This window comes from Colius striatus, chromosome 5 (genome assembly GCF_028858725.1).
Source record: "Colius striatus isolate bColStr4 chromosome 5, bColStr4.1.hap1, whole genome shotgun sequence".
In the NCBI taxonomy this organism is placed as follows: Eukaryota; Metazoa; Chordata; class Aves; order Coliiformes; family Coliidae; genus Colius; species Colius striatus.
In genome coordinates, this window is record NC_084763.1 from 6620638 (window position 1) to 6643838 (window position 23201).

The 23201-nt window shown below is 40.2% G+C and overlaps 1 protein-coding gene across 2 annotated transcripts in view; it reads left to right on the forward strand.

Annotated features, from left to right (window-relative positions):
- SACM1L (SAC1 like phosphatidylinositide phosphatase) overlaps window positions 1-21768 on the forward strand; it is a 29666-nt gene extending 7898 nt beyond the window's left edge. The window contains exons 3-20 of one of the 2 annotated variants that reach the window (XM_061996526.1): window positions 831-905; window positions 3644-3771; window positions 4677-4826; window positions 7262-7321; window positions 8912-8945; window positions 11423-11524; window positions 12293-12378; window positions 12565-12651; window positions 13088-13156; window positions 13255-13334; window positions 15312-15410; window positions 17712-17850; window positions 18056-18125; window positions 18212-18284; window positions 18867-18960; window positions 19049-19141; window positions 19842-19899; window positions 21148-21768. In XM_061996526.1, coding sequence (XP_061852510.1) covers window positions 831-905; window positions 3644-3771; window positions 4677-4826; window positions 7262-7321; window positions 8912-8945; window positions 11423-11524; window positions 12293-12378; window positions 12565-12651; window positions 13088-13156; window positions 13255-13334; window positions 15312-15410; window positions 17712-17850; window positions 18056-18125; window positions 18212-18284; window positions 18867-18960; window positions 19049-19141; window positions 19842-19899; window positions 21148-21284 — 1634 coding nt within the window. In that variant the 3' untranslated portion in view covers window positions 21285-21768. The remainder of the gene's footprint in view (window positions 1-830; window positions 906-3643; window positions 3772-4676; window positions 4827-7261; window positions 7322-8911; window positions 8946-11422; window positions 11525-12292; window positions 12379-12564; window positions 12652-13087; window positions 13157-13254; window positions 13335-15311; window positions 15411-17711; window positions 17851-18055; window positions 18126-18211; window positions 18285-18866; window positions 18961-19048; window positions 19142-19841; window positions 19900-21147) is intronic. The other variant, XM_061996527.1, reaches the window with a different exon arrangement.
- The last annotated feature ends 1433 nt before the right edge of the window (window positions 21769-23201 follow it).

The following is a 23201-nucleotide window of genomic DNA, read 5'->3' on the forward strand; positions in this document are numbered from 1 at the left end:
GTATACTCCATAACACTTCTGGTGTTATAATACACTGTTTCAATTTCTCCTTCAAAGTTATCCCTTGAGAACTGTAAAGATAGCTGCCCTAAGTCTTTTATTAGTTGACATCTCTTCTCACTACTAGTGTTTTATCAGATGAACTTGCAAGGTGTTTAAAGCAATGGAAAATTCAAGTGCTGTCTTTCTCTGTTTTCCAAGCTCTGGGAAAATGCCTGGGTTTAAAGCTTCTCTAATGTCCCTTCTGTTAATCTAGAAATGTGGGTAGATGAAAGTTTAACATGCTAAGACTTCTAATTGATATTTGAATCTCTCTGGAATAGTGAATCCTTTGCCATATCTGTGCCGTGGTTGTTAGTTTGGCAGAGATAGACCCACAAAGAAACTATGTCTTCTGAAACAGAATTAGATTGAGGCTCAGAAGAAACAGTCACAAGTGGGAGGCACAAATATTTATGGCTGCCTTGTCCTTGCTGTCTTGATGGCTTCAAAATAAGTTGTTTCTGGAAGCTGGCAGGACAATACATTATTGAGGAATCTACTTGTTATACTGTCATGTGAATGAGCTTGAATTTATTAAATCAAACTACTGCCTTGATGAAACATGAACAGTTGAGTTAGAATGCTTCATATTCGTCCCCTTGCCCCCCATCAGGCTTTGAAGTTCTGATCCATTGCTGCTTAGACTTAAGACTCCAGCAAAACTTGAGATGGGACCAAGCAGCTCTGACAAACCTAGTTTGGTAGTTTTCTGATATAGTCATGAAAGTCTTACATTCTGATAAAGTAATGAAAGAAATTCTGATACATTTTTTTCTCCTACTTTCCAGTTAAGAAAGATGTTCCCCCTTCAGCTGTTACAAGGCCTATCTACGGTATTTTGGGAACAATCCGATTGGTGGCAGGTAAGGAAAACAGAACTGTGCTCTTTAAAAACACTGAGACAAAATACACTGCTAAAGAAGCTTTAAAGGCAAAAATGGTATTGGCAAGTATCTGAGCTTACACTTCTGTCAGTGTGATGGGCTTTCCTTGTGCCTGCTAGAGGATGGAGGTATCCAAATACTGCTTATCACGAATGTTTATGTACCTCTTCAACCTACAGCTGCTCTGAAGGCAGGGTTAACTGACAGCTTGTTGAGTTTTAAGGCATTTTTTTCAAATGTGTGCAAAGAACTTCACCTACTTAACTCTTCATAACTGCTTTAACTTAGCTTCAGGGTTTGATGTGACAGCCAAATATTTGGTTGCGAAGTTTGACTTTAAATCAATAATCTTGATACACAACTAACTGAGTGACATGGTGACACACTAGTAGATACAGCTGTTCAAGTGATGATTGTGTTCTGGCTATCCTACAGATACAAGGAAAATTCAGCATTGAGTGAAAAAGTACAGACTGGAATGATGCGAAATTTTAGGGAGTTGTATGATAAGGTGGCAATGAGATGTCTGCTGCTTCTAACATCTCAGTGGTGTCCAGATGAACACAGTCACTGTCACCAATAATCCCAACCCATAAAGACTAAGCTTCCAGGAAAGTAGATGCTACTTTTCAAAAGATCTTTTGAGTAGACTTTAGTGGAGTTTGAGACTCCAGTAGTCTGAAAAATGATGTAATAAAGAGCACGTGTACTGAATAAAAGTCTCCATATGTAGGAATGAGAGAAATTCATTCATTGCAGTATTTTCAGTTGTGTCATTTCATCGTGTTAAAGGTGGTAGCTTCAGATAGAGTCGATTTTCTTCCCAACAACTGGTACAGGGCTGTGTTTTGGATTTGTGCTGAGAACAGTGTTGCTAATACAGGGATGTTTTGGTTACTGCTGAGCAGTGGTGCACAGCATCAAGGCCTCTTCTGCCTCTCACCCTGCCCTGCCAGCAAGGAGGCTGTAGGGGCACAAGGAGCTGGGAGGGAGCACAGCCAGGACAGCCCAACTAGCCCCAGGGCTATTCCAAACCATGGGACATCACAGGCAGTACAGAAACTGGGGGAGTTGTTAGTGAGGAGGAGCTGATCACTACTCAAGCATCAGTCAGTGGCAACTGCATTGGGCAGCACTTCTCTTTCTTGGAGGTTTGTTTCTCTCACTGTGTTATTTCTTTTAATTTCTATTTTATTTTTATTGTTGTTATTTTATGTCATTTTATTTACTAAACTCTTTATCTCAGCCTGTGAACTTTACTTTTTTGCTTATTCTCCTCCCCATCCCACAGGCAGGGAGTGTGTGAGGGAGCGAGTGGCTGTGTGGTGCCTACTTGCTGTCTGGGGTTAGGACATGATCTTAAACTGCTCAACTCTTATCTGGTTGTATTGTAAAGTATTGTGGCTCTTGCTGAGTAAGAGCAATGTAATGGATGTTTGTGTCTTAGATACTTGACAAGCCCTGGCTCAAAAGTGAACTGCCCTGAAGGATAATTTCACAACTTTCAGGCTTGGTAATGACTTGCATTGATCTGTCTGAATATTATATGATAGACAGGAGGATGTAACTCCTTTTAATGGCCCTTTTTTCTGCTTGCCAGCCCCTAAAACTTTGCACAGATTGTTAGCATATAGCTCTCAAAGATGGTATCAATTAAAGTTTAGCTAAGTCTTGTTAGGCAGTTCACCATTACCTGTTAACTGTAAACCTGGTTCCATATCTAGCAATGTAGTGTCTTTAACAAGCAGAAATATTCTTTGGCTATTACAGTATTAAGAGCAAAAAAAAATATGCTGAAGTAATATCTGAAGCTCTGAAATCTCACAGGAGGTCACATGTCCAGATAGGAAAAGACAACATTCATGTCAGATGAAATGTATCTATTTGTGCAGCATCTTTGCAGTACAGCTGTGGATGTAATACACTGTTTTTATAAGGTATCTGGGTGATATGCCAAGCAAAAGCAATACTTGAGACACAAATGTGCTAGAGCATTCTTGGGTGCTCCACCCAAATCAAAGGTATAACACTACAGCTGCAGAGGTAAAAAAAAGTGGGGGTGGTACCTGTTCTTTGACTATTCTTTCTTCATCAGTATCCAATGTCATAAAGTAACCTTCTTCTTCCAAAACAAGATGGCACTGAAATGTGGTAGGCTTAGAACACTTAGAACAGTGCCTATGCTGTGTTTACCAACTAGTGTAACTTAATTCCTTTCAGTGAAATGTTGTGATGATGGAGTTTTTTGCTTTGTTACTTAAGCAACCAGGAAGACATCAGACTTGGGATTATTGAAAGAAACCCCCTTTTCTTTGCTTTGAACCTGTTATTTTTTCAGGATAAAGTGAACAGGCTATTGGGATTCTGAAGCATGCTTCCTTCCTTTTGTGCATTTTGAACTTGCTCTGTGCTTTCCAAGCGACATTCAAGACCATTGGCTTCTCTCTGGATTTGCAAACATGAAGACTTTCAGGCTCTGGTCTGAAGTAGGAGATGATGACACTTCTTAAAATGTTCTTTTGTTTAAATTTCATTCATGAGTAACTCAAGATCTGTGAGCATAGAGAAATGAGTAGCTTAGCAAGGGCATTCTGCTTCTGTTCCAGCCCCTTCCTGTTCAGAACATAGAGCCCTAGGTGTAACTTTAAGGAACTTCACTCCTATTGGTTCCAGTTTTCTGCATCCATTATTTTAACTTTGCTCTTCCTGATTTACAGGCACGTATCTTATTGTCATAACAAAGAAGAAAAAAGTAGGTGAGATTTTCAGTCATGCAATCTGGAAAGCAACAGATTTTGACATTCTCTCCTACAAGAAGACCATGCTGCACTTAACTGATATTCAGGTAAGTGGATTGATGAGGGAGTGTTCTATCAATGTCCATTGCCACGGAACCTAATTTGATGCAACTGTGAATTTTTAAGAAGCCCTTTGAGCTACACTTTGTGTTCCCATTAGTTTAGGCTACTGTAATTGATGTAATACTTGGGTATAGATGTATATGAAGTTATCTTATTCGAGATAAACTCGCATTTTACACTTGATCTGCTTATTGTGCATTTTTGCCTATTTAAGATGGTACACTCTTCTTAAGTTTAGCCTTTCTCACACCTTTCATGTTCTGAGAGTCCCTACAATAAGCTGCCTTGCTGTCATCTCTTTATCTGTATTGCTTATTTATGGAATTGTTCAATCACATAATTATCCATCAGGAAAGAATCAATTTTTCTTGGGGGGGGGGAAGGTTGAAGATTATTTCAAACAGATTGTTTTGGATTGATAAAGAGTAGATAAAGGTGTCTAAATGATAGAGACAAATGCTTTTTCAGGAAAGGAATGAGGTTAATCAAAACTTGAACACAGGTTGGGGTAATCTTAACAGCGTGTTGCATCCTTTCTTTTGCATTGCCACCTTGTCTTGGTTTTGGCTGAGTAGTTTTCAGGTAAATGGCTTCCTTTTTGCTTGGAAGTCACAAATACTGATTTAGTATCAATAACTATTTACTGGTCTCTGCTTTCCACTGTCCTTGCAGAATTTGGGTGCAGTGTGCTAGCTGTAAAGTTACCAGTGAACTGATAGCACAATTGCAGTCTCATGGTTTCCTTATTGTATGGTAACATCTGAATGATGTCAAGTGTTGGTAGAGCACTAGCCAAGTTCATCTCATCATTTCAGAAAGTAGTAGTAGCTTGCATGAATAAGATATTTCAATGGTAAAGAGCTCTTCTTTTTTCTTCTCATCTCAACAGTTGCAGGACAATAAAGTGTTTTTATCAATGCTTAATCATGTCTTGAGTGTGGATGGATTTTACTTCTCTACAACATACGACCTAACGCACACTCTGCAGCGGTTAGCCAACACGAGCCCAGAGTTCCAGGAGATGAGCCTTCTAGAGAGGGTAAGAATTTGATTGCTGTGTGGTGTCTGTGTCTCAGACCTTGTCAATCATTTCTGCATGGCTTTAGTTTATGCAACTGATGTTTAGATTTCAACTAAACAAATGATCACAAGCTAAAGAGGACTTGATATCAAGTTTAGGGTGAAGTTGCTGAAATCCATGGACCTCAACTTAAGTTCAGACCTTTTTTTTATAATGAGCTAGTATACTAAATAGTAGCAGATATCATTAAAGCATTTGTGGTTCTCTGTTAAACTAAAAATGGCTTTACTATTTGAATTGTGACTTTGATCTAATGAAACAGATTTAGATGTTGTTTAGATGCAAATCCTTATAATCAAACTAGCAAAAGACACTATGTTGCTGAACTGCATAACTACACTATCTCTGGGTTCTTATTAATTGAGTTATACCAAGGCAGTTCTCTGGAATAAGATGATGACAGTGATGAAAAAAGCAACCAAGCAGATGTGCAGAGTACACCGAGTCAAGCTACAGTTAGTGCTTAGAATAAGGGTGGAAATTGTTGGTCTGTAATGCTTCAGTACAGAAGTTTGTTCAGAACTGCAGCATTTTAATGAAGCTCTTAGGGGTTGTGGCTGAGCATACTAGTTCACCCTTCCTTAAATCTCATAGCTTGAGTGACATGACCTTCTAGAAACCTGTTCTGATGTGATGTCAGGCTTCTAAATCAGGCAGTTAGAAGTACTTTCTGCAGTCTGCTTTAAATGGATTCAAAAGAAATGAAAGTTTGCCTCTGATCTTGATATTGAACACTTCTGACTGCAAGAAGTAGAAACTAAGCATAAAAAAGACCTGAAAGAAAGCAATTGACATATAAAATCAGAGGGAAAACCACCCCAAAGTGGAATAAATGATATTTGACTTCATCTTCTCTTCCAGGATAACAAACAGAAGCGTGAGGTTAATGCTGTTGGCTTTAAGATTGTAACCTAAATGATATTCTTTGTTTGAAGCATGAATTTAATAAGCTGCTTTTATCTTAAAGACAGCAGAAACAGAGACAAATGCCAATATGAGCTTGAAATTCTCTTGTGCTTCCACAGTTCCAGAATCCTTGGTCTGGTAACTTACTATTACTGCAGTGTAAACAAGGTCTAAACTGCCTAGGCACTGAAATACTGAAGCCTTGGAAGTCATCAGCACTTTTTCTTCCTTTGCCAAAAAGGCAGCAGTGGAGTCATGAGATATTATCTCTTAGCTACTGACACTACATAAGAGGGGGAAGCAATACATTTTCTAGATTAAAAAAAAGCCTTAAACAATTAAAAAAGTTAAAAGCAGTTAATACCTGGGGACTATTTTACATTATCTAATGCTGCCCTGGCAGTACTGCTGCCAGGGAGAGCAGTTGCTGACATGAAGGGACTAGTTTGCCTTACAGTTGTGACACTTCAGAAGGTTGTTTGCAAGGCATAGTACAGTGAAGAAAAAAAAGGTGTCAGTTTCAGGTAATCCAGATGTTAGCTAAACCAGTTTTAGTGTAACTTCAATACTCATGTAGTTGCTTATAATGACTTAACAAAAGGATGGTGGCAATTTCGGGCATCTCTGTTTCACATAGGACCATAGAATGGTAGGGTTGGAAGGGAGCTTTAGAGATCATCTAGTCCAACTCCCTGGTGGTTGGTGTGTGGGAGTGCTGGTTTGATATTTGCTTGTGTTTTTAAACAGTGCTGGTAGAAGGAAACTGTGCCAATATAGAGGCAGCAATCACGAGGTTTTTTCACTAGTTCAAGATACTTCAATTAAGATTTAACAGCTCCTGGCAGATAGTTGTATTTGTTCTCTTATTCATTCTCTTCCAACACTGAGCTGGAATTAACCCTCATCCTCAGTGATGTATTGTCTTGCCTGCCTCATCTGAAACTTCCCCAGAGCCTGTACTATATTCTGCAGCAAATGTCACCTTTGGGACTAATCTGGTAGCTTTCTGGCACGTGCTCAGCAGTCTGCTTGAGACACTTTGGAGGTGAATTAGGAAGAGGAAATAGGTGAAGTTGAGGAGGATTGGTTATGCAGCAGAATATAAATATATTTGTCTTTATAAACTGAAAATATGGGCCATTTTAGGAGTGTTACCTTGCTAATGTCAAAATTTTGGGTAACTCCTTCAAGCCCTGTGTAGGGCAAGGACTGGAATGTTCTTCCCATAGTGCAGCTCAGTTGCTAATGGTTGAACATACCTGAAGTGTCACCCAACACTCTTAAAGACTGGAGAGAACTGTTCTTCTTTTAACTATATTTGATTTAGTTTAGATTTGTAGTTGATGATATGAAGGGATACTGATGATCTCCGTGTGCATCTGTCACCTAAACTTGTGTAGGGCATGGATACTTTGATACTGCCTTTGTGATGAATTAAACAGAACTGACAGTCTCTGAAAGCATGATGGCTTTTTTTCTTGCTGCAGGCAGATCCACGGTTTGTATGGAATGGGCACCTTCTTAGAGAATTTGCTGCTCAACCAGAGGTAATGGTTATACTAATAGAGGATAAATATACTTTGACTACAAGTATACAGCAGTTCCCTGTAACTGTCTCTCAGACAGAATATAGTACAGTGTGACTGTTCATCTAGTTTAGTACAGTGACAGTCTTCTGCTTTCAGACTTTCAGCTTTGTGCCAATGTCTTCAGTAGAACACAGAGCAAAGCTGACTTTTGGAAATGTGTGCATTTGAAGATGCTGTGCTGAGACCATACCCATATAGACCAAAGGGGAAGTTACACTGCACAGCATATGCTTCTCAAGCCTGTGGAAGTTTAGCTGCTTGTTTCTTCAGGTATAGGCAAGGTTCAGCTCATTTCCTAAGACTGCCTAGTATCTTTCTCCATGAGTGCAGTTTAAATTCCATTTGCCTAGTGGATATGTCATAAAGCTGATAATTAAGAGGAAGATTTAGGATTCTTTCAGTGTATTTCAAGTGAAGACGAGCCCAGTGCAACCTTTGAATTAATTCACCAGTCTGGCAAATACAAAGACATGGCTATGAGCCAGTGGCCAGGCTGATCTAAACTCCTTCCTACTAGAGCCTTGAGGTGTGTGTGTGAAACTTCTCGAATGGTCTGCACCACAGCAACCTTTATTCTGTGTATCAGTACTTCTCAGTTATTGAAGTGAGTGACGCACTGCGTCTATTTCTGGCTCGGTAACCTGTGGAGATGGGCTCTTACATTAGACTGCACTGTTCCAAAAGGCTGGATTGTGCAGTGCTTCTGGAATGTGAAGATACGAATTAGCAAAGGGCTGTTGTGCATATTTTGGAGGCATATGACTGGGTGTATGGTTTGGATAGTGCTGTGCAAACAAAGGTTGGGAAATGAGAGGGAAGCTGTGGTGGGAGCAGCAAGGAAAGCCAAGTGCAGCTGCTTAGTGAAAACAGACGTAGGAGGCAAAACACAGAAGCTGAGAAGGGAGAGAACTGATATGTGAGGGGAAGCATGACCTGATGTTGTCTACAGGTGGCTTGCTATAGTAACAGTTTTAGGTAATGAGATGTGATGTTTCTGACTTCTAGTACAGGAAAACTTTAACTCAAAATTTCCCTGAGTAACTTGGTCCTTAAAGAGTAGCAAGGTGGGAAAATCCCCAGAGCAAACATCTTTAGTATTAATCACATAGGGTTTCAGCAAGGAATACTCCTGTGTGAACCTCCATAGAATCATAGAATGGTAGGGGGTGGAAGGGACCTTTAGAGATCTAATCACATCCCACTGTGGAGGTACAGCAAATCCCATATCAAAATCATTCTGTGATTCTATGAAAAGGGTTGCAGTGTGTACTGCTTTGTGTCTGGCATGTTTGTAGAAGAGTAGATCTCATGTATAGGAAGACAAAGCAGCTTGGTTTTTGTCAAGATCACTTATTAGGAGTAGACTTTGGCTTTTTCCACAAGGGTTACATACGTTGCTGTTTTCCCTGAGCTTTTTTTTCTCAGAATCACTGCACCTTGAACAAAAAGTAAAGGATGTAAAACTATCAAACTCTTAGACAAAGCAAAGTTAGCTGATCTTTTTTTTTGTTTGGCTGTTATTTTTAATGTGTATTGTGTGTGTTTCAGATCCATAGGTTTGCTACACCAGTGATGCACGGATGTATCCTTTTCTGTTGTAAAGCTCAGTGCTGAACACGGTAGTCTAACAGCAAGATGCTTGCTGATGAGACTGCTCTGTTGGCTATGTTGGCAGCTGTAACATAGGACATCATGTTCAGTTGTAGTTTGCTCAGGCATGAGCATTACCTGTTGTTTGATAGCCCACTCATATGTTAACTCACTTGAATGTTCTGCCTTTAATGCTTAATGTGTCTAATTTTACAGCCAAGATTTGCATAACTCTTTCAATGGGATTGAAGGCTGGGGTGAATTCTCTTACATCAGCCTTTGTACTTGTTACCATGCTTTAAGGATACCTTCACTTATTATATATCCAAAGTAAATGTTAAAGTAGAACAGTTTTGACTTGAAGTACTTATGGATGTTCCAGTTGATGACTAAAAGGACAAGGAGTTCTGCTGAAGGCTCCTGGAAAGCTGCTCTTCTCCCACTGATTTCCTGCCTCAGCACTTGGGGTGCCTTTTTAACAAAGCAGTCATGAGTTTATTTTTGAGAAGGGGTGTATGCTGTGAGTAAGCCCTGTGTTTTCTGGAGGCAGCATTCCTCATGCAGTGGGTAACTTAACAGTAAGTCCCAGCTGGTCCTGGACTGACAGCTTGAAAAAGAGCTGGCAAGATCAGACAGAGCAACTCATGCCACATTCTCTTTAGTCCTTCCATTGTGAAGGCCCCTCAGGTGTGTGCACAGATGGGTTGTTCTGTGTAGGACTGTTAGCAGCAGGCAGATCTCCAGTCTTTTTTTCCTGTGACTACATTTAATGGAGTATGTTGTGGGAGGAGATGGAGAGGCAAGGAAAGATAGCAAAAAGGAACTGTCAGAACAACCCAATCCTTATCTTGCAGGCCCTGGCTGGAAGAGTCTGGGTGGATTGCAATTAGCAATTGGCAGACTGCAATTAGCACCTTCCTCTGTCCTGTTTGCACCTGTATAAATAATTAACAGAAGTAATGTATGTTTTTCTGTAGTTCTAATTCTAACCAAACACTTTAACCTGGGAATTCAAATAATTTTACTATCTGGACTGGGGCTTTAGGCTTGCAGTGATGAGAAATAATTGGGTAACTGAGATTTTGATCACCTAAGGTCTGAACTATGTTTAGTATTTCACTTGCTGTTCAAAAAAAACCACCCCGACCTTCTAAAGAACAAAAAAATGTGTGTGGAAGTAGCAAATACAAGTTGCCATTTAAGTTAGGACAGAGATTGCAGACAGAAAATGGGCTCAGCAGCTAAGTTTAGAGGTGACCTTTCTTGCAGGAAACTGTTGGCTGTACAAGTGTTGAATTCAAGGGTGTAGGACCTGGCAGTAATTTTCCAGGAAAGCAGAGATTCACAATCTAATTTGTGAATTGTGAGACCATTCTGTGTTATTTAGGGCCAGTGGTTTTTGAATTGTTTACAAACAGTATGAGCCCAAATGCACACCCAAGTCAAGGTGTTTGATGGATACAGGCAGTGTGCTCTCTGATGTGGCTTAGGTGCTCATGTGTCACACAGCTGCTTGATGTCACAAATGCAGAATCTGGACTTCACTGTGAAATGTGAAGAAAATACCTATTGTTTACTTTACCAACCTTAAAGCAAAGCATCTAGATTCCTCAAAGAACTGAAGGCTGTGGTGTGCTAATACTGCAGCTTGCAAAAAATTGACCATTTAGATCTTTTGCTTGTTTTGTAGTTGTAGATTTCAATTTTTAGGGGCAAAGGATGCAAGCCTGTGAATCTGCCTGGAGAAATTATTCACAGTGAATGTTGGTCTCTGTTAGACTTTAGAGTTTTCCATAAGCCAAATAAAAGGCAATGATAAGCATCACAGAACAAGACTTTAAAAATGAAACTAGTTGTTAATGGGCTTGTTTGATTAATCCCACCTCATGGTGCACCTGCCACTTTGGGTATCTAGCCTGAACAGGAAAATATTCCTGTGTAAGAAGCTCATGCTGGAGGCTTGATACATGTTCATTCTTTTTCTTGCCATGGATTTGAAAACCAGTCTACATTGCTGCTACTTGTGGCACCTGTGAATGCAATGTATGTTGCACATACAGGTGCAAGGTAGAACAGCCCAAGATGGTCACTCTTTCAAAAGCCTAGGAAAAGGGGTTTGTAGTGATGGTTTTTAAAAGCAATAAGGTCAAGAAGCTGTTAAGATTATGGGCAAGATGGATAGAATAGAATTTGAGAAGTCAGCCTGTTTAGTGGCATGCACAGGACTGCAACACCAGATTAATCTGCTTTAGAGGGTTGTTTTCTTGAAGTTGCAGCTGATGTGTTCATCAGTGACATTGCCTACAGCCTGTCTCTGACACACACACTGATCCTAGTGTTAAGTTCCTGTCAAGCTTAATGTTCAATTGTTAGTGGTGTGAGAAATCTCCTTGATGTTTCCTACATCTTGATATATAAAAATATCCAAATGAGGTTTTTTTGGAGTCTTTCCTTAGTGTTACTCATCAGTTATCACTATGCACTCTTGTTCTATTAATGGCAAGTGTTTTGACTGGCTGCTGGTTTCCAGAAGAAGCTGTTTCAGGGCTGGTGTACGCTACTATGTAAGAGGTAAAATAGCAAAGCTCTCTCTTTTAGGAACTTTCCATCTATATGTCTGACTTTACCTTTCAGAACAGCTGCTGTGTGATGACTTGAACAAAGAGATGCTTGTAGTAGTTTGCCTCAAGAGGTCCTTGCTCCAAAGAAAATAGCAGGAGTCAGTATGATGAACTGAAGCATGTCCTGGTACTTGTGGAAAGGGATTCCTCTTTGTTCTTCCTAGAGATAACTGCTAAAGTCTTACAGGGATTTTTAACACTTTACTGTTTTTATTGGAGTTGAATTCAAGTGTATAGTAGCCCTTTTGGCTTAGCAGTAAATTCAGCTAAGAGCATCACTGATGCTGGCAGGGGAGTCCAGATTAGCAGTGGTGTCTTAATTATTTCAAGTTAAAGTGAAAAAGGAAATGGATTTAAATTCCCATCTCTGTTCCTAATTCCAGCATTCGTTCTTTTGAAGAAACTGGTCAGTTTCTGCAGTACCTTTGCTACTGAACTGTGACTATTTCAGCACTTATGTTTATTTTCTATTAAACTATTTGATTTCTAGGACTAGAAATACCAAAATATGTTAAGCATAGTTGTGCTGCTTCTAGTCAGATCATGTTAAACTTCTGCCAAAAGGGTGGTTTAATGTTCTGCCTTCAGGCAGCTTTGTGATATTTTTCATACCTTCTGTGAGCACTTAAAAGGGAAGGGTAGGAAGCCTTTTGCTGATGGGCTGTTGCTGTTCTTCACCCAGTGTGAGCTGGTTAACAAGGTCTTTTTTCCTACATAGGTATTGACTCAGAAGGACATGCTGCCAACTTTGTTGAAACAGAACAAATTGTGCATTACAAAGGGAGCAAAGCATCGTTTGTTCAGGTAAAGTCAGTGTGAGGAACTTCTCTCTGGCTTAAGGTACATAAAAAGATAGACAGAGCTATCTGTCTAAATACAGATTATATACAAGATATGCATGTGCACAGATAAAGTAGTCTGCTTTGGTTTTAAATGGCAAGTGAGTTTGCAAGTGTTTTGTTGTTTAAAATGATTTCCATTCTTTTGCAGACACGTGGATCAATTCCTTTTTTCTGGTCTCAGAGACCAAACCTCAAGTATAAACCAAAGCCACAGATCAGCAAGTCAGTAAATCATGTATGTGAGTGTTTGGTGTATCTTGGGGTCTTAATATTTCTGGACTTCTGTTTGTGTGATAGTGTAGTAAACTGTGATCAGAAGAATAAGAGTCAGCAATATTGGGTTGAGCTTTACTTTTAAAAAGGAGTAGCAAGAAGCCTTGTACTCCTTAAGATGAGTTTAGAGCCTGAAAAACAAAATCCAGACAGCAGTGGGGGTTCTTTCTCTTTGATTCTTGTTTGCATCAGTTCTAGTAGCTGCACAATACACCTTATCTGTGGAATGTTTAATAAGGAGAGCTGAATGGACTGGGGGGATAAAAGTAGGAATGTATTAGCACAATAGAGAACATCAAACACTATTCTTAGTTAAAAAACTATCATCAAAAAGATCATAGAGACTTCTTGTAAATCAGATCTCAGTGTACCTTTGACACATTTCCTTTTCCTTCTAGATGGATGGCTTCCAAAGACATTTTGACTCGCAAATAATTAGTTATGGAAAGCAAATGATTGTCAACTTGGTATGCTTTCATTTTGTTCCTCCTGAAAAAGCTGTTGTTCTTTTAAGCAGGCTTTTGACTAATACAGTCTATCTTGTTTTTTTTTTTTCTTCTCTCAGGTTAACCAAAAAGGTTCAGAGAAGCCTCTTGAGCAAACATTTGCAAAAATGGTAAACAGCATGGCAAATGGAATGGTCAGGTACATGTGAAGTGAAATGGTACATTGTGTGTTAACAGCTGAGCATTGCTTCTGAGACTCAGAGTGATCAGTTCTTTTGGGACCCTTTTACCCACTGTTTGTCTTGCTTGAGGTTTTGTTTTTATGAAGTAACTTGCAAATGACCAGTGCCCCTACCTCAGAGCTCCCATTCTAAGCAGGACTGAGACTGTGAAGTGAACATGGGGCATAGAGAGGAGACAGACAGAATAAATAAGGCAGCCCAGAGGCATTGGTAATGCCAATATTGAAGTAATAATATGCTGTGAGAACTGTGGAGATCTGTGGTTTAGGAGAAGGAAATCACACCTTGTAGAACCAGCTTCTGATATAAAGGGCTTGCTCACATTGCTAACTTAGGAGGGAGTACTAAGTGTCAGCAAAACAGTATTGAGATAAGGAACAGTAAGGGGAACATGGCATTTAAATGTCTAGACCTCAGAGTAACAATGGGCCAAGAGTGGCAAATGCACTTGAATCACAAGAGAAACTCCACCTCTTTGAGAATCTTGTGTGCAGTACCTGCCTGTGCTTGCTTTCCCTGACTTTCTAGAGAGTGGGCTAGCATCCAGCTCCCACAGCTACTTACCTCTACCTTTTTGTGGGATTGCTTTATAGTAGTATTGTCACGTATGTCAAAGGACAAAACCCCACCTGTAAGCAAAAAGGCATCTTGTAAGGAGGATGCACTTCTGTCTAAGCATGGCTAAGGAATTGCAGAGTATAATCAAGAGGCCTTTAAATCCTTACATTGAATTTTTGGCTGATGCCCTGCTGCTGCCTTAACTAGGGTAGTTATAGATCTCTGCTCACTTTTCTGTGCTTCTCTTGCTACTCTCAGGGGGGTGCATTTGTGTGTGTGACTGATGTGTGGGTGTGCATTTCCCTTAATGTTTTTGTTGAAAGTAATTAAGATTGAAGTGTTTCTTATTTAAAAAGACCACTTCTGAGGCGAGCTCTTTCCTCACTTTCATACTTAGCCTGATATTGATACCTTAGCTGTACAAAGCTTGTGGAATTCTGTACATCTTTGCTATCAAGGTGAAAAGCAAGATGTAAATTTCTGTTAGGGTGTGTTCTAGTGATGCTTGTTGTCCTGTATATGTTGAAAAAGCAGTGTTTGTCAGCCCCATTTTTTTAATGCTGCCAAAGTCCTGTTTCTTTGTTAATCAGTTTTGATGGTATTCATCTGCCAGACTGACTTGAGTCTTCAGTGCGTGGATATATATATACACACATAACTATCTTTCTTTGCATAAATAGTCTTGAAAACTTGGCAAGTAATGACTTTTATATTATAAATACTCAAGGGAAGGAATGTAATGCCCTGTAATTCCTAATAAACACACAAATATATATATATACATACTACTCAGCTAGAGCACTTCTTGCCAGAGATGAATTGGCTCTTAAAATCTTGTTCCAAGTCAGTAACTGGTTTGTTTTCTTCTGACAGAGTAGGTTATCTGTTTAAAGCAACCTGTCTCAGATTTCTAGAGGGCTGTCAAGAGAATGATGCTGCATGCCAGCAAAGAGTGTTGCATTTCAACACCCGTGTCTAGTTCACTTTTAACTGAAGTTCCCAGTGCGCTTGCTTTGAAGAGAGGAAGAAAGAGAACCGTGGTGGGGAAAAAAGGAGGGATTAAATCAGATGCATACCCCTTCTGTAATTTCTGGAGGGAAAATAGCAGCCAGAACATAGGATGAGCAACTTAGAACTGAAGGTGTGCTTCCCCAGACTAGTGGCACATTGTAAAGGGCCTGAAATACTGTTGCTGTGCACACTGAGAGTGCAGCCTCAGGATTACAGAACGCTCAGAATCCACAGGTATTTTTTGGAAGCAATCTCTGAGTAAATCCTCTATCACTACCTGTCTTTATCAGCCCTTCCCTGTGGGGTTTTCTAAGACCTTCTCTGCAGTACATGTGTAATCTGAAAAGGTGTTTCTCTCCAAACAGATACGTAGCATTTGACTTCCATAAAGAGTGCAGCCGGATGAGGTGGGATCGGCTTCAGATTTTGATGGATCAAGTAGCAGAACAGCAAGATGAGTTTAGGTAAGGTTCTGCAGTTCTTTTACTGCAGGTAAAATGAGACCAGTTTCTCATAGTTTCTATTGTCTTAAGGTACAGTAAGAGACCTGTAATCTCCTACAAAGAGGATGTGTTGCTGTTTCCATATCTCTTTTATTTTGCTGATACCACATCTGAGGTTAGAAACCTGATGGTAAGGTGTAGCATCCTTTTTGCATCCAAATAGAATGGTTCTGAGAATCACAGCAACCTTGTGTTGTGACTCAAGAACTGCCTTTGTACCTTTGAGTAAAAGGTTATAGACAAAAATGATTGTGCATACAACTGAGGCTATCTCTAAGAAGTCTCCTTAGGTGGTATTTTTTCATCCAATATTAACTCCATGTGTTGTTGACAGCAAACTGTTCTGCTACATACTGTCAAACACTTAGTGCTCCTTCTACAGACACCTGCTCTCTGACTTTTATTTCCCTAACACATACTATTTGTGGCACTGGCACTGATTGTTAGCTCTTGCAAACATCAGTAGCCCACAAGGAAACAAGTTCTGATTTTGTGTAGTCATTTAAAAATAGACTGAATGTCCAAGTCAAGCCTCTTAGTCCCACAAGTGTTTCATTTTAAGCACCTCTTGGTCTTTACAACTTGTAGACATGTAGATTGTTAGGGAAACGGTTTTGTTCTGCTTTTCTAATTGTTTCCTTCCTGTTCCTGAAGTCTTGTGCCTCAAGCACGAAGTAGATCAGCTAAAACATTACAAAACTGGCAGCAGTATATCCTAACCTGAAAACAAAAGAGATGAGCTGCCAGTTGGAATGGGAGTCTTCTAAAATAAATCACTTGTCTGGAATGAAGGCTATAGGCATAGTAGCTTTCTGTGCACCTGCTGCCAGCAGAGTCCAGGAACTGAAAAATCTTTAGTGATTGCTAAGAAGTGCTTATTCTAAAGTAAAACATCAACGTGTTAACAACGTGATTCTCACAGTAAACCTAAAACACAGCATGGTACCAGGTGCTAGGGAGGAAATTGGTTCTATCCCAGCCAAAACCAGGACAGGGAGTCAACAAGTATTTCCTGCAAGTTAAACCCAGATGTGAAAGACCTGTCAGAGAGGAGAGTTGGGTTGTGGGGTTGTGTTGAAGGGAGTCTGTTTCTCTAAGAAAAGTAAAAACAATTACAGGGGATCCAACTGTTGAACTATTTTGTTAAGCAGAAATGTCTGCTTTTCCATTACCCTAATTATCCTAATATCAGTTCTAGGCAAAGCCTGGGGGGAGAAGGGGAAAAAGAAGATTTCACAGGTGTTACTGTCTCCTTTAATCATTCAGCAACGTAAAACATGATTTAACAAAACTAGTTCTCCAAGAATGACAAAAGCAGGCCTTGTTAACACAAGACTGATCAAAGTAAATGCATATGCTTCTAACGCTCTTGATTTTGCTACTACATAACTCTTAAGGCTTTACAGTCTTCAAATGCTGTACAGTAACAGTGGATCATATGCTACTCCACATACAGAGTTCATAATTACATAATGGACTCACTGAATCTACAGGATATGATCTTTAAGCATCTCGAAGTTTCCTGCTGTGGCAAGACAAGTATAGCTCTGTCCCATTTGCTCATCCAGCTGATCACTCCAGCATATTGGTTTTACCAGCTCCACTATCAGAATTCTTGCAGTGTTTAATACTTTAGTATTTAAGATGAAGTGTCTGTTACCTATTACTAGAAACACCTAGTTTAGTTGAGTTAAAGAGATGGTGACAGCATATGCAGTTGCAAGAAGGCACATTTAGTCTCTGCAGATATTCATGGAATAGAGAGAAGAGTCAGTGACAGAGCAGATTTTCTGGAGTGACCTTTAAAGGTCTGCATACTTTCCTGGAAGGAGTGTGCCTGACAGCTTATCTGACTCTTTCTGCAGTGGTGACTGCATTGAACTAGGTGTCTAGGTGTACACAAATCTGTTTACTTTTGCTCTCTGCTAATGATCTTGATGACTGTGGAGCTAGAAGCCTGCAATAACTGTAAGTCACTGGTTTTTGCACCAGAAACTGCTCTTCCTATATTGCTGAATGGCTTTCTAAATGAAAAGTGAATGCTGCCCTGATATCACTAAACGCTCTCATGTATTGATGCTGTTTCTCAGCATGGGAGGGGTAGGATTCAGGGAGGTGTCAAACTTCAAAGACATGGCTAAGGACTCCTTGTGTGCTCAAGCCAACTGTGTTGTGGTTGCTAGAATATTTGCTTTGGGGAAAAAAAGTGTGCTTTACATGGATTGTTAGCTATCAATCCTGAGGTGGATTGTATGTGTGTAGTTATTTTCTAGTTGATTGCGACGGTAAGATCGTGACTCAGCAGGAAGGAATATTCCGCAGCAACTGCATGGACTGCCTCGACCGCACCAACGTCATCCAGAGCTTGTTAGCACGCAGATCCCTTCAAGCACAGCTTCAGGTAAAACATTTGCTTCTTGCCTGGCAAGCTGGAAGAGGAGAAAGGCTTTCTGTGTGGAAATGTAGCTTGCCTAATTGAGATAACGGTCCCGCTTATTGAAAGGCGTTGGTTCGACTCTCTAGGTTCATAACGTAGCTTTTTCTGAAAGCAAAGCCTGACTTTGCTAGCAAACTACTAGTGAGCCTCAACATGCTTTTTGTTATAGAGGCTGGGTGTTCTGCATGTTGGACAGAGGATTGAAGAGCAAGCAGACTTTGAGAAAATCTACAAAAATGGTAGGCTGCTTAGAGCTCCAACAATCCCTTCTTTCCATCGAGGATAAATAACTTCCTTAATCTCTCTTAATGTTTCCTCTTCACAGCATGGGCTGATAATGCTAATGCTTGTGCCAAACAATATGCTGGAACTGGTGCCTTAAAGACAGATTACACAAGGCAAGTCAGCCTTTCTTGTAAAGGCCTTCTGGGTGTGTTTGGGATTTGCTTTAAATATTCACAGAATGGTAGGGGTTGGAAGGGACCTCTAAAGATCCTCAAGTGCAACCCCCCTGCTCAAGCAGGTCTGCATGGGTCAGGTCACACAGGACCTGATAGCATCTGACAAAAGTTTTCATATGAGACTTAAGCTATTAATGAGTGTTGTCATGGTACAACTGATAAAATGTTAGGCTAAAATGTACAGAGAGCCACTCTTCACTGCATTTATGTGAAAGGAGAAAAGGCTACCTGGAAATAGAAGTAAGAAAATGTGTCCCTTCAAAGGACATTTATATTGTGGGATGGAGGGAAGTGTAATTTACATGTGTAGCAATAAGGCAGAGGCAGCAGGGGGTAAATCCCTTTATGTGCTGGTATTAAGCATGAAAGAACAGTGAAATAACTGTAAATCTGAAAGTAACGGTTGGACTCGATCTTAAAGGTCTTCTCTAACCTCAGTGATTCTGTGGTTCTCTCTCCCCAGTTTATAGATCTATTTATAAACCTATTTTAAATATCTTTCAACACTTCTTTTTGCAGAACTGGGAAGAGAACTCAGTGGGGCTTGATAATGGATGGCTGGAACTCATTGATACGTTACTACAAGAATAACTTTTCTGATGGATTTAGACAGGTAAGTTAGGCTTGTAAGTGAGGGGAGGGAAATGTATTTGGTAGGCATGGCTGTGCATTTGAACTGTTGTTCTCCCTTTCTCTTCCAGGATGCAATTGATCTTTTTCTTGGCAATTATTCAGTGGATGAAGTAGAACCTGCTAGTCCTCTCCATGTCAAGAAAGATTGGAAGTTCTTAGCTGTGAGTAACAGAGACTTTATTCACCTTTGGAGAGAAATGTACAACCTTTGTCATTCCCTTCATATGACTATTTAGTGATGAAGTGTCCCTGTAATCTGGTTATATTTCTATGATACCTGCTTATAGGACTAAACCCTGACTGTTCCCTTGACAGAAAAGGGAGTGGCCTTGAGCTACTGAAAAAAAACCTGATGCTTGCTTTTTCTTTTTAAAATCTACTTCATCAAGTGGAGAGGGAGAAACTCTACCAGTCACCATCAATGACTGTTTACTTCTGCAGAAGAAGCTTGTGAAGATCTCTTCTTGTACTTCATGCAGAAGCTCCAGACTGTAACCAAACCAATTGTTTTTTTCCCCCCTCCCTCCCTTTCTATTTTGTGAAATGGGATTTGGGGGCATTATGGGTTTTAACCTGGTGGCTGGTGTGTTTTATCCTTTAAAAGCAAAAGACAAAACCTCACCCTCTCCTAATAGAGACATTTTAGAGGTGTATTTTAATTCTTAACCCAGTTATTGAACACACTCCTCCAACGGCTTGAGCTACCCACAGTTTTATTGGTGCCTGGCAGCAGGTGAACCAAATTAAAGCAACTCCATTGCAGAGCAAGCAAATAGCTTTGCAGTACAGCCCACCTTAAAGTAAATTAAGGAATATATGTGCTGATATATCAAGTCATTTTTCTCTTCTCTCTTTCCCCAGTTGCCTATTATTATGGTGGTTGCTTTCTCCATGTGCATTATTTGTTTGCTAATGGCTGGTAAGTCACTGCTGAATTTCATGTCACAAAATTAGACTTTTTATAAATGGGTACCAGAAACTCTTCAGTATAAAGTTGCTTCTTGGTCATACTAAAAGGTGTCTGAGCATGGCTCTGGAGATTTGAGGTTTAGCACTGGATAATGAAGTACTGCAGAAAACAATGGTAAAACTTTTGTAGAAGTCATTTAAGGGGTAGTTAATTGCCCTCACATTTAGGTGCACCTGAGTAGATGTCTAGTTTCATTATAGGCCAGATGAATCTGCAGAAGAATACCTAATTCTACCTAATTATTGGGGGGAAAAAACCCACTCCAATTCATAAAACTCAGATACAGGCATAAGCCTGATCTGATGGATGTCCCCTTATCATGGTTTAACCCCAGCCACGAACTAGGCACCACGCAGCTGCTCGCTTGCTCCTCTTTCCCCCTGGATAGGGAGGAGAATCAGAAAAGTAAATTCATGGGTTGAGATAAAGCAGTGTAATAATGGAGATAATATATAACAGTAATTCTTTAAAAGATTATGATAATGAAATTCCTTTTCATTACAATAATAGAGAGGGGAAAGAAAACCCAATTGCCACCCGGTGCAGTTGCTCACCACTCTCTGACTGATGCCTGAGCAGTGATCAGCCCCTCCTCACTAACAACTCCCCCAGTTTCTGTACTGCCTGTGATGTGCCATGGTATGGAATAGCCCTGGGGCTAGTTGGGCTGTCCTGGCTGTGCTCTCTCTCAGCTACTTGTGCCCCAACAACCTCCTCACTGGCAGGGCAGGGTGAGAAGCAGAAGAGGCCTTGATGCTGTGCAAGCACTGCTCAGCAGCAACCTAAACATCCCTGTATTAGCAACACTGTTCTCATCTCAAATCCAAAACACAGCCCTGTACCAGCTGCTGGGAAGAAAATCTACTCTATCCCAACCAAAACCAGGACACTCCCTAATCTAAATGTGTGTTGGGGGTTACAAAGGCTTATGCTTTTGTCTTGAAATTCCTAACATTAGTGACCACAGAGTTCCTGACTCTGGCTTCTGTCGATGTCTGTTCAAAGTGTTACAGGAACTGTGGCAAACCCAGTTTTCCTAGGTAAGGCAATAGAAAAAGAAAAGGCTGTGCTACACATGGACGACTTGTAATAGCAGATCTCTGAGGGAGAGCTTGAAATATTTTGTCTTTGTACTTAAAAACCTCTCTCTGGTAGTTGGAGATAACAAACTGAAATGTTTATGTGACTCTTGAACAGGTGATACATGGACTGAGACGCTGGCCTATGTGCTTTTCTGGGGAAGTGCAAGCTTTGGAACTTTCGCCATCATACTTTACAATGGCAAGGATTTTGTAGATGCACCCAAGCTGGTCCAGAAAGAGAAGATGGACTGAATTTGTGTGTGTGGAAAGCGGCTTGGTACTGAGGATTCCTCGAGCCACACCTGGAGTCTCTACTGACCTGCTTTCCACACCAAATAATGGTCGTTTTAACTTTCTTCCTTAGCAGTGTGAGGGGGGAAAAGATAATCTTGTCCTTTGGTGGTGGTTGATTTCAACTGAGACCTGACTCAACAGTCTTAGTTGCAATGGTCTTTAGGATATTGCATTAGTGGAGGGGGCTCCACTCTTCCTAATGGAATGCAAAGATGAAACCCAGCTTTTCAGTGGCTGGAATGTCTTAGGGTATGAGCGGACTGATGAAGTTCATAGTGCCCCTGGGCTATATCAGATGCATCTTTGGTCTCTGGCTTGACAGGAGAGAGTTCTGATTCTGTTCATGTGTCGAAAGCCCCAGATGTTGAAGCATTAATAGCAGAGCTTCTGAACAAAGATGGCTTTGTACCAATAAAAAGTCAAGTTCCCAGGCTTACAGCTGGATTACGTTTGTCGTGATAAAGTCCATGTTAAGGAGTCCTTCGTGTGCATTTCTGTGTGGATTCTTTTCACCAAATGCAGAAGATTGTTTTGAATCCCAGTGCTCTTCTAAAGTGAGCTTTTTGTCCTGTCTTGTTTATCTAGGACTGATGCAATATTCTACTAATCATTGAAAGGACAGTGCAGCTGGATGTTCCCAAAGTTGCAGATGTCTTGCACTGTTTCAGTACTGCAGTCTCCAGTTGATGATGCGTTAGTTAGCAAGTTAAAATGCAGAATTTCCTTTCTAAAGATGTAAATGAAATCGAAGAATGTAAAAAACAAAATCCTTTGCAGTGTTTATTGAACCTTCCTTACGCTAAAGGTCCAAAGTATGGGTCACAACTTCATCTTGTTTTGCCAGTCAGCTGCTTCTATTCTCGGTTACATTGAAATAATTTATGGAAGAAGGAGAAACAACCTGAGGAGAAAGTGTTTAGACTAAGCTTTGCACCTGGGAGCAGCAGCAGCTTGTTTTCTCATGCATGATAATGTAACACACTCTTTAGAAAAACACAAAAGATGAAAAAAAAAAGGCTACAGGATAACTTGTGCTGGTTTAACAATAAATGTGTGTCTTTAAATTTAGTGCTTCCAAGCTGTATAAAAATAAGTAATCCTAACCAAGGACCAATTCTAAACTATTTTGTCACTTATTTTATATGGTTTGTTCCAAAACCAGACATGGAACTTGCTTAAGGCGCTGTGCATTGTTTAATATTTCCTGTAAGTACAGCTGTATATTCAGATTGTGAGTATAAAGTCTAAATGGGGGGGGAAGGGAGAAACATGTAGAATACTAGGACTAGCACAGTTGTCACTAGTGAAGCTAGAACACAAAACACTGGTGCTGCAGTGTTTCCTTGTGCTATGACTGAAAATATGTACAGATCTTTTTGCAACTGTTAATTGTTCATTTTAACCTTGAATGTTTCTGGAGGCCTCTCTGGGTTTTGTGTAAACATAACCTGTTCATAAGCACTAGTACCTGCAAAGTGATCTGTCTGCTTCTAGATGCTGTAATGGAAATGCCAGTTGATGGTTAACTGGAAAAAAACCCTCTAACTTCAAACTTTCAAAGGTGAACTCCAGTATGGGCACAAAGTACACGAAGAGCATAGACTCAGTATTTGAAAAGGGATGGTTTTGGTGGCTTGCTCATGGGTGGCATTTGAAACTGTTGGTTTGTCTTGCCAGCTAGAACTAAATCGTTGCATCTTTGAAGAACGTGTTGCAGCAAAGACCAAACTTGAAGTGCTGGGATAACAACACACGGAGTAACGTGGGTTTTAGGAGTGGGAAAGCACCTGTATTTCGGTGCTCTGCAGAGTCTGTGTTTCTAACATGACAAACGGTGTACTCATAAACGACAATAAAACGTTCGACTTTTCTAGA